Genomic DNA, 10,497 nt, shown 5'->3' with positions numbered 1-10,497 from the left:
TATTTAGAAATGGCCAAACTGTCCCTCCCAATATTTGATATTCTTTATGTTGCTCTGTTTGTTGTTAGGATGACAAAAAGTTTTAAAACATTACATCTTAGGTTGGTCTGCCTCAGTGGTCTAACAGCTCTCATCAATGTCAAAATGATTGAGATGGTCTTTTAAAACCAAGGCGGCAGTCCTCACTGTTCACAGATACCGAACATGAATTCCAGCATGATGCTTCAGTCTTTAACAGTGAAAGAATGTGAGGTAATTTGAAAGTAGTTAAACATTTACTATCTGACAACTGTTTTAAGACCGAAATGCTAAATGACTGACAGTAAAATCCAATGATGCAAATTTTTTTTTCATTTTCATTTTGAATTTCTGAATAATTTCTGTGATTCAAGTAATGCATAGTTGAATATGACGAAATATGAAACATTTTACATTTTTGACATATTAGGCAAACGAAAAAATGAATGTGTGCCTATTTTAAATTAAAATAATATTTTCAAATATTTTAATTTTCAAATATTTTACTTTTACTGTTACTATTACTTCTTTTACTGTTCTTTTTCTTTTTGTTTATTCCCTTAAATCCATTGAAATCCTTTAATTGTTTAATTCCTTTAATTATTCCTTTAATTCCTTTTAATTATTTAATTCCTTTAAATTACCCCAAGTTCAAAACATAGTTACAGCCAAACATATGGTTGTATGTTTGTAGTTGCATGAGTGCATTGTAATGAGCTGTGAAGACAAGGAACAGTGTCAGAGGTGCTGCATTCTTTCCATATCCATGTAAACAGTGAGCGAGAAAAAAAGCACTAGATGGAGCAAAAAATTAATGGAAATATAAAAGAAGGACCAGAGTTTGTCTGGCACAGAGAGCAGCGGGTCTGAAGGGTTCAACTCCATTATATCGGGTGTACTGTTCGGTTTTTTATTACGGTAAGAACAGCTGAAAACTTCACCAATGGTACATACTGTATACTGTTTTTCAAACACCCTTCAAATCACCCTTTCTGCAAGCTAAATTCCTCATCTCAAACCTATTTCCCACCTGTCATTCTTTCCTCAAATTTTCTCTGCCCCTCCCCTGAATCCAGCAGTGATTAATTCCAGAATCCCCCGCCCCATTTCAGAGGGCAGATTCTGAGTAAAGAGCCCCTGATGATCCGTGTGACGGTGGGTGGAGTCTGCGCAGTGATGCGATGGATGTCGAGTTGAGGTCTCCGCAGCTACGCAAGTGGATTCCCCCGGCCCTTACAGGGTCATCATCATGGCGGCGGGGGGCATTATGGCGACTGTCACTATGGGAGTGATGGTGTCCACGGCAGTGGTGGTGGACGTGCTGCTGCTGCCCCCTGTTGGCCCCCAGAGAGTTACGAAGCACCTTCATAGAAACATGTAATGGGTCATTTTATCCTAAAATGCACTACACAGAATTCTAGCTGAACTAAATGATTTTATTTATGGTATTGGCAATGTTTTACCTGTTCTAACGGCAGGCCTTCGCTTCCTGTCCTCCTTTTAGGCCCCTGAGTACAGTTTCCAGCATGTTCAGTTGCAAGGGCTAAGTTACGTTTGGATCTCTGCAGGAAACGTTGCACTAAAACTTTGGTGACCTGTAATTTAAATCGAAAATGTTTGTCTGCTTGTTTATACTAACATTTACGGTAATATTGGGAAGAAAAGGGAGATCGGCAGATTTCGGGGTCCTTGACATCAAAAAGACTAACCTTGAGGTCTCCAAGAGAGCGTGCACAGTCTTTGGGTAAACGCAGCGAGGTGGCTGGGACTTGTTTTGAGGGCAACCGGGTACTTACAGTCTTAATGCTGCCTTTTCTGGGCAGGGAAGCAGGAAGTGCAAAAGAGGAGCGAGGCAGCAAACCAGCTCCAGACGATACCCCTATGCCACAAAGGTAACACAAACAAAGTATTCAAATATAGTGAGCAGGGAGCAGAATTGTTATTCAAATAATAATAATAATAATAATCTAAAATAAATATTTTTTTTTACCTTTGCATGTTATTTTGGTATTATTTATATGCTATTATAGTATTTATTAATAATTTATTTCAAATTAGTTTTTATATTATACTTAAAGTTTGAGTAATGTTGTTTTTGTCATTTTTATTATTTTTTACCTTTGAAATTATTGAATTGATCAGGGATCTTGTTAAAAGTACAACTAAAAAACATGCTTGTTTGTAAGGATGGTTTCTTCCAACCAAAAAGTTTGATAGACTTAACCACATTTTATTCTTATCACTGTTCTGGTGTCACCCGTATAAATGCAGGTGGTCATGCATTAATAAGTAGGCGTTTCTGATCTTCCAAGAAACATATCAGAACAAACTCAGTCTCAATATATATATTTTTTTAAATAGAGTGCAAGTGACGAGTTCTGAGACTTGAAATGAGCTTGAAAAATTTGATCTCTCATAATATGACTCCTTTAAATTTGTTTACAATATACATTTATTATGTGTTACCATGGTTATTATAAAAAAAATGTAAATTAAAATAAAAGCTATATACATATATATATATATAAACTGAAACTAAATTAAAATTAGAAACATTTTCTTTGGGAACTAGCTGAAATAAGATGAAGCAATAAATTACTAACTGGAAATAAAACCTAAAACTGAATTAAAACTAAAACTGAAATTTCAATTTTAAAAGAATTATAAAAATGACAATGACAAAAATTACAGTACATAACAACATTACTAACATTTTAACTAAAATTAAAACAAAAACTGAAAATGTAAAAATAAAATATAAATTAAAACTAAAAATGTAAAAATAAAAGTTGAATAAAAACTATAATAGTACACAATAAAACTAAAATAACACTGTGTTTCTCTCTTGTAGTAATCCTATATAATAAACATCTCTGTGACATGAGAGTGCTAAACTCTTACCTGTTTCTGGTGAGGTCTGCGATCCCCCCTCACTGACTCCTTTATTGCCTCCTGAGTGACTGAAATCACCTGAGGACAGAAGAGCACACACAAAAACACGTTATCGTCATTCTGCAGAGTGGTTTGAAGAAAACAGAGTAACACAGAGGTGAACACAAATTCACATTTTCACGTAAATCCCAGACAACTGTAGTCTGTTACATATGTATGTTCATACCTGTGTCAGTTGAAGAGCTAAGTCCTGGTTCACTGTGTGACCTCAAGAGAGGTAAGAAGACGTCGCTGTCTTTTCTATCACGTCCAATTTGCTCACGGAAACCTGGCCGCAGAAGGAGCACCGGTACTGTGTGGTCCGGCCGGTCTTGAGCAGGACCTGATGGGGCTGCGGTAGGTGGGTTAGTGAATGCAGATGAGGAGTCCTGTCGGGAGGGTGTGCAGGGCCGAACTCGGATTTCTGGGATACAGGAATGTTTAGATCCTGCTAAGAACTCCAACTGAGAGCAGCTACTCGCCAACAGAGCTTGACGCCTCAACACTGGAGACCTGTGGAGGAAATTGTGAAGGAAATTTTCCGCTGAAAAGTGATTTTATTTAACAATTTTAACAACCCTTTTAAACGACAGTTTAAAAATCTCTAGCTGAACCCTCAGCATACGTTAAGGCAACGGTTATTTTCAAATGTATCACCGGTTATATTTGATGTATCGGTTATATTTCATTTTTATTTTTTATTTTTCTAAATATTCACAAACATTCTAACCATATTGTAAAATATCTGGTATTCTGATTCTCAAATATGTTAATGTAAATGTATTTTGTCAGTTAAACACCTCTATAATGTTGGTTGATCTATAAAAGGCAATGGGTGCCACCATGTTAGTTTTCTCTGCAATGAGAGCTGTTGGATTTACAACATGTAAATTCATCCACTTCTCCTGAAAGACAAAGTAAGTGGCCAGTGAACTGGAAGAAGAACAAAGTAAACTTTATAGTTCCCTACACAATTTGTATCTGATGTGAATAAAACACTTTGTCATATTAAGTTTGAAAGAATTATTATTGATGCTTCCATAGACATCAGTGTATTTTACAAACTATAATTTTTTTCTACACTGTGAAGACTTGTGTAGTAAGATTATTGAAGTATGTTTTACAAGAAAATACTATTTCAGTTATTCTACTTAAATTTTTTACCTGCCATTTCTTTGTAAGTATTTGTGAAATCCTACTAGCCATTTACTAGCAATAATTATTTCTACACTGTTTTTTTAGTGTAGTACTTATGTGACTTTATAGGTCTGAACATGTTGTGGTTGAAAACACTGAATAGCTGTGATACAAGACAAGCACTGAACACATCCTTCTCTGGCTCAGCACCAGCCAAAGCATGAAACCAGAATTGAATTTAGCATGTGATGCACTAAATGTTCTAATCACACTGGTGTGATTGTATGCGTCAAAGGTTTAAAGACTCAACTTTTTCCTACCTGTAGGTAGAGGTGATGTACGAGCTCGGGCAGGAGCAGGAGTTCGATCTCTCGCCTCTGAAACAACACCTTCCAGAAGGAGCGGCCACCATTCTCTTGGGATGTTGTGCGGAAGAACGGAGGCTGGCGTAATCTCCCCCCTCCCCTCCCTCGCTGCCCCCCCGTGGCCGTGCCCGCATACCGACACCCACTTCCATTACGTAGGAGTCCTCAGATGGGGAGCTGTCATCTGGAATATCCACAATCTCAGACATCAATAGAGAGCCACTGTCCATTGACACTGAGAGAGAGAATATACAAAATGTTCACACATACACATAGTTTGGTCATTTAAAGGGGTAGTTCACCCAAAAATGATAATTACCCCATGATTTACTCACACTCAAGGCATCCTAGGCGTATATGACTTTCTTCTTTCAGATGAATCCAATCTGAGTTATATTAAACAATGTCCCGGCTCTTCCAAACTTTATAATGGCAGTGAATGGTAGTTATTTTTCAATAACCCAAAAGAAGTCCAATAAGTGCATCCATCCATCATAAAAAGTGTCCCACACGGCTCCGGGGGTTAATAAAGGCCTCCTGAAGCGAATCGATGCATTTTTGTAAGAAAAATATCCATATTGAAAACTTTATAAACAGTAATCTCTAGCTTCTGCTAAATGTCGTACATGCATACAAGTCGCATTCCAGTGGATGACGTAGGACGTAGGCATAGTGTAAGCTCTGGTGAGAATATGCTAGTCTTGCGAGAACCAAGATTTTGTTTACAGGAGCAAAGGAAGCAGTTTCCTTTGTTTAGCAAAGGAAAACCAGTCTCCTCTTGGCTTATATTGAAATCCTCCAACATTTTTCTTTACAAATCCTCGTTTTGTACTTCTAATTCGTGACCGGTGTTTTGTTTTGCTCTCTCCTCTGTGCTTCCACGTTCTTCACTTCTCACCAGAGCTTACGCTATGCCTACATCCTATGTCATCTGCCGGAAAGGCGTTCTATTGTGAACGCGCGTACGACAGTTAGTGGAAGCGAGAGATTACGGTTTATAAAGTTTTAAATATGGATATTTTTCTTACAAAAACGCATCGATTCACTTCAGGAGGACTTTATTCACCCCCCGGTAAGACTAACGACAGACAGTCAGCGGACGCTAGCGATTACTGTTTATAAAGTTTTAAATATGGATATTTCTAACAAAAATGCATCGATTCGCTTCAGGAGGCCTTTATTCACCCCCTGGAGCCATGTGGGACACTTTTTATGATGGATGGATGCACTTTATTGGACTTCTTTTGGACTAATGAAATATAACACCCATTCACCTGCATTATAAAGCTGGGAAGAGCCAGGATATTTTTAAATACTCCGACTGGGTTCATCTGAAAGAAGAAAGTCATATACACCTAGGATGCCTTGAAGGTGAGTAAATCATGGGGTAATTTTCATTTTTGGGTGAACTATCCTTTTAATAGTATTCATACGCACTTGGAACTCCCGTGATGTAGGATGGTACATAAAAAAGGGCTTGACAAAATCTGAACATAAGTGATCAGAGGAGACGCAATTGAAATGCACGTTAATACCATGTGGTGCAAACAAGAATGCGTCTTGGCTGTCCACTTGTGACTGATTGACCAAAAACATGTCTTAAAGGGACAGTTCACCCAAAAATGGAAATTCTGTCATCATTTACTCACCCTCAAGTAATTCAGTTGTACAGTTTCTAGTCCCATTGACTTCCATAGTTTTTCATTTTTTCCATACTATGGAAATCAATGGGGACCAACTACTGTTTGCTTACCCACATTTTTTAGGTTCAATAGAAGAAAGAAACTCATACAGGTTTGGAACAACTTGAGGGTGAGTAAATGATGACAGAATTTTCATTTTTGGGTGAACTATGCTTTTAATACCAGGTGAAAACAGTTTGCTAAAGGATGAACAGAAGAGAGGCAAGACTCACCTTCCCCACTGAATGCTGTGGATGTTCCTCTCTCTCCAGACAGCTCACCGGCTTGAGTGTCAAACACTGTGGCCTACGAACAGTGAGAGTGACATCATGACCACAGTATTACAAAATGATGATAATTACAATTCTTTACAAAATGATGCAAAGCATGATACCATGAAAATTTTTAAAAGAAACTAATACTTTTATTCAGCTAGGATGCATTAAATGAATCAAAACTGACAGTAAAGACCTTTTTATAATGTTACAAAAGATTTCTATTTCAAAATAAATTGTTCTTTTGTATTTTCTATCCATCAAAGAATTCTTAAAAAGAGTATCACTGTTTACACAAAAATATTAAGCAGCACATCTGTTTTAAACATTGATAATAATAACTATTTCTTGAGTGGCAAATCAGCACATTAGAATGATTTCTGAAGGATGTAATGGCTGCTGAAAATTCAACTTTGGCAAGACAGGAATAAATTACATTTTTAAATATATTAACAGAAAATAAGACATTTTAAATTGTAATAATATTTCACAATATTACTATTTTAACTTTTTTATCCAATTAATGCAGCATTAAAAAAACATTTAAAAACTCTTGGTTTGAATAAGTTAAGAAAACACATTAGACATTGGCTGTAATAATAATATAAATAAAAAATATATAATTACATTATTGTTTTTTTTTAAATAATAACAGTACGGAGCCCCGCACATGACATGCAAGAAAAAATTAGTAGGCTAAATCATGTGCATGATTTACTATTTCGTTCCCTCGATTTATTAATTGTGCGCACGATTTACTAATTCATTCCCTCGATTTGCTAAATCGTTCACACGATTGATAAATCGAGAGAACGAATTAGTAAATTGTGCGCACGATTTAGCAAATCGAGGGAACGAAATAGCAATCGTGTGCACATTTTAGTACATCGAGGGAACGAATTAGTAAATCGTGGGCACGATTTATTGATTTTTTCTTGCATGTCATGTAATATATATAATCTCCATATAATAGTAATCATAAAACATAATTATTTTCTATAAACATTGCATTGAATTTTATTTTCCGTTTAAACAAGTCATCTTTACACCCCTCAATGCTCTCATGTACCTGACTGGGAGCCCTTTGACCTATCACTGCCTCATAAGGAGGAGGGCAGTCCGTTGGGTACAGAGGCACTGGACTCCCCATTGATCCATTATATGTGACACTGCAGGTACACACAGAAAAATGAGGCATGAGAAAAAGTAATTATTAAAAGAAAAGGCATGACAGAAGAAGTGTAGTTAAAATGGACAGATGCCTATAAGAACAAAAAATAGATTGAGAAAAAAGACTGAACACAAATATTTCAAGAACATTTACACTGAGAACACTTTAACTGAACAATATTCTGTCAGAGCATCTCAAGTATGTAAGCGACCTTACTAAACATACTAAATACTATTTAAAAAATTTTTTAAACATTTTCTTAAAGGTTTCATATTAGAGGTAGAGTTAGGAGATTTTATTAGCTCAATATGAAACAAGAAAAGTCAATGGAAAGTGCACAAAATGATGGAAAAACAAAAGCAAAAAAGTGTGTGTGTGTGTATGTGTGTGTGTGTGTGTGTGTGTGTGTGTATTTTCACCTCTGTGCATCGGTCTCTGAGCTGCAGGTGTATTCAGGAGGGTAGTACGGTGGTGGGGGAATGGGCGGAACAAACTCCTCAAAGTCCATCATGTTACTGAGAAATGCATCCTGAGGAGTGGTGCATTCCGGGTTAACAGAGCGAGAGCGATGAGGAGCCAGCTACAACAAACAGAGTGGGATGAGATAAAGGGTCATGAGTATATCTACACACTGTAACATTTGAAAGAAAAATTCAGCTATTAAAAACTAGTGTTTTAGTGCAAAGATTTTGTGGATTTTGCCTCACTAGATGCATTAGGTCCAAAGAGAAGATATGAATGCTGCAGGTGACCGTGGACAGAGTGCAGATAATGGTAGAGAGAATACTAAGACCACAGGCACTGAACAGCAGATCCTGCACACATATAATATAATGGTTAAACTCAAACGTATTCAAACACCTGAGTGTAGTGTTTGCTTTGGGGGGCAGGGACCATCCCAAACACCCTATAAGAGTTAAGGGACCCCACCTTGAGCTGGTGACGCACAGAGTGGCAGTCTGTATGTTGGTAGAGCACTAGTGTCTCATCTTCTGTTGGAGAGCACGTCTGCTTGAGGTCACAGCAAAGACACAGACGATTCTCCATCTGGGAGAATCACACACACTGCAGACAGCAGCATGAACAGCGACACCTGAACGAAACAAAAACAGCATCACTGCAGAAACTAAGAGGAGCAGACAAACACACAGACATCCTGTCAAGATGATAAAGATGCGTACAACAAGAGTGAAGGGCCTCCTCCATGATATCACACCCACTACTCCTGACGCCACAACCTAACAGAACAAAAACATGTTTAAGGGATAGATTTTCAGTTCTTCACACAAAACTATATGAAATAGCTTCAGAGCAAAAGATGCATTGACCACTTTTATATTACTTTCATGGTGCTTTTTAGTCTCTTCAAAATATCGTCTTTTGCGTACCACAGTAGAAATGAATTTATACAGGTTTGGAACAACATGAGGTTGAATTAACTATTTTTTTTTATCCCTTTTTAAACATTTTTTTATTATTGTTATGTATTTATTGCAATGTATTTAAATGGCCCTGTGGGATTGACAGTAGATATGAAATACAGCATGTTCCACTACAGGACACGTCATGCCAATTATATTCAAATAAACTATCAAAGAAACTTACAAAGAAGCCAGCCCAGAAAGGACAGGACTGTCTAACACGGGGTGATGAGGTGAAGGCGAGGCTTGTGAAGCTGAAGGCCAGCACCATGGCCCCAAGCGCAAGGTGACACAAGCCCAGGTACAGCAGCACGCGCGCACTGGTCCGCCCAGACATTCCTCTGCGATTCCCAGACAAAGCTCGAGACCCTGACATCGAGGCCACGCTACTGGAGTCCGACGGTGAGGGCATGGTGGCTACTGAAAAACTTCCTAAATTGTGGGACTATGTGACTCGGTTTAATATGTGAATATACTTCTTTAGATATGCAGTTAGGGTCTATATAACATTAAGTCCACAGCGGATAAAACTCAACGAAACACACTTATGTTGTGTCAGCATTTATTCTTGGCGTCGTATATTTGCATTCTCCAATATCCCTTGATCTGGTTTGCTCCATCGCCCACCTGCCGTCTTTCTCTCCCCATCCCCGCGGCATTGCGGTACCCAGAGCCTTTAGCAGGCCGAGTAGCTTCCGCATCCGCAAGCGAGCGGAGCAGCTTTGGCCTTCTGGCTACTCCGCGGAGGAGGACAAATCAATCCAAGTCCTGCTCTCAACGAAGTGTATCTTCACCGGGTTTCCACTAGAGAGCCCCACAGCCCCCACCTGAACTCGGAAAACACGTCTCATGAAGCACAGCGGTATCAGAAGAAAAAAGGAACCAATCGACAGCAAAAGGAAATGAAAACAGGCACGCGGGGGCAGTTTGTTGTGAAGAACTCGCTATGCTGCTCCCATGATGCATCCGCTTGTTTTGAATAATAAATATAAAGCCATGGTGTTCCCTTTGAGGGAGTTTTATCCGAGGTTCAGTCTCCCCCTTTTCCCCCGCAGTCACGAGGACTCCCGTCCCGTCCGTATCCCGAACACGAGCATCACTACGTAATCGCGTCAGACTTGAAGTGTCTTTGCGTACGTGTTATTCACGCATAATGTCTTTACGCCATGTAAACGTTATCCGATGCAATTTCAGCGGGATTCCGTTTTAGAAAGATCAAATATGCAGCGCATTATGGTAGCACGTGTCCGTAATATTTGTTCAATGCGGCACCGCATTCACCCAGAGCGAGGTGCTGATGCTGCACTGGGTGGGCGGTTGCTTGCCAACCTACTTCAACAGTCACAACGGTTGGCGACCTTTCATGCCAACTGAAAGCTTCGTACTTGTTACATTTATGTCGTTAACTAAAAGAGGTGAGAAATACATATTTATTATACTGTTATTAGCACAAATGGGGGAAAAAAGGGTTAAAATGTACGAGATTTTGAACATTAT

General features: G+C 38.5%; 1 protein-coding gene across 1 annotated transcript; it reads right to left on the bottom strand.

Moving 5' to 3' along the window:
* Positions 1 to 583: 583 nt before the first annotated feature.
* On the bottom strand, positions 584 to 10,213 carry LOC107657649 (protein FAM189B-like). Its single transcript, XM_016445804.1, has 13 exons — positions 9,185 to 10,213; positions 8,659 to 8,817; positions 8,510 to 8,626; positions 8,287 to 8,394; positions 7,999 to 8,159; positions 7,478 to 7,577; positions 6,367 to 6,439; positions 4,407 to 4,686; positions 3,137 to 3,462; positions 2,920 to 2,988; positions 1,728 to 1,897; positions 1,482 to 1,613; positions 584 to 1,381 (listed from the first exon to the last, which is right to left on the bottom strand). Exons 1-13 carry the CDS (start codon positions 9,410 to 9,412, stop codon positions 1,127 to 1,129), a joined length of 2,178 nt encoding a protein of 725 aa, XP_016301290.1. The 5' UTR covers positions 9,413 to 10,213; the 3' UTR covers positions 584 to 1,126.
* Positions 10,214 to 10,497: the final 284 nt, after the last annotated feature.

This window comes from Sinocyclocheilus anshuiensis, unplaced genomic scaffold, assembly GCF_001515605.1.
Source record: "Sinocyclocheilus anshuiensis isolate Anshui unplaced genomic scaffold, SAMN03320099.WGS_v1.1 scaffold43, whole genome shotgun sequence".
NCBI classification, from domain to species: Eukaryota; Metazoa; Chordata; class Actinopteri; order Cypriniformes; family Cyprinidae; genus Sinocyclocheilus; species Sinocyclocheilus anshuiensis.
Note: the sequence above shows the minus strand (reverse complement) of the source record. Positions and strands in the feature narration are given on the sequence as shown.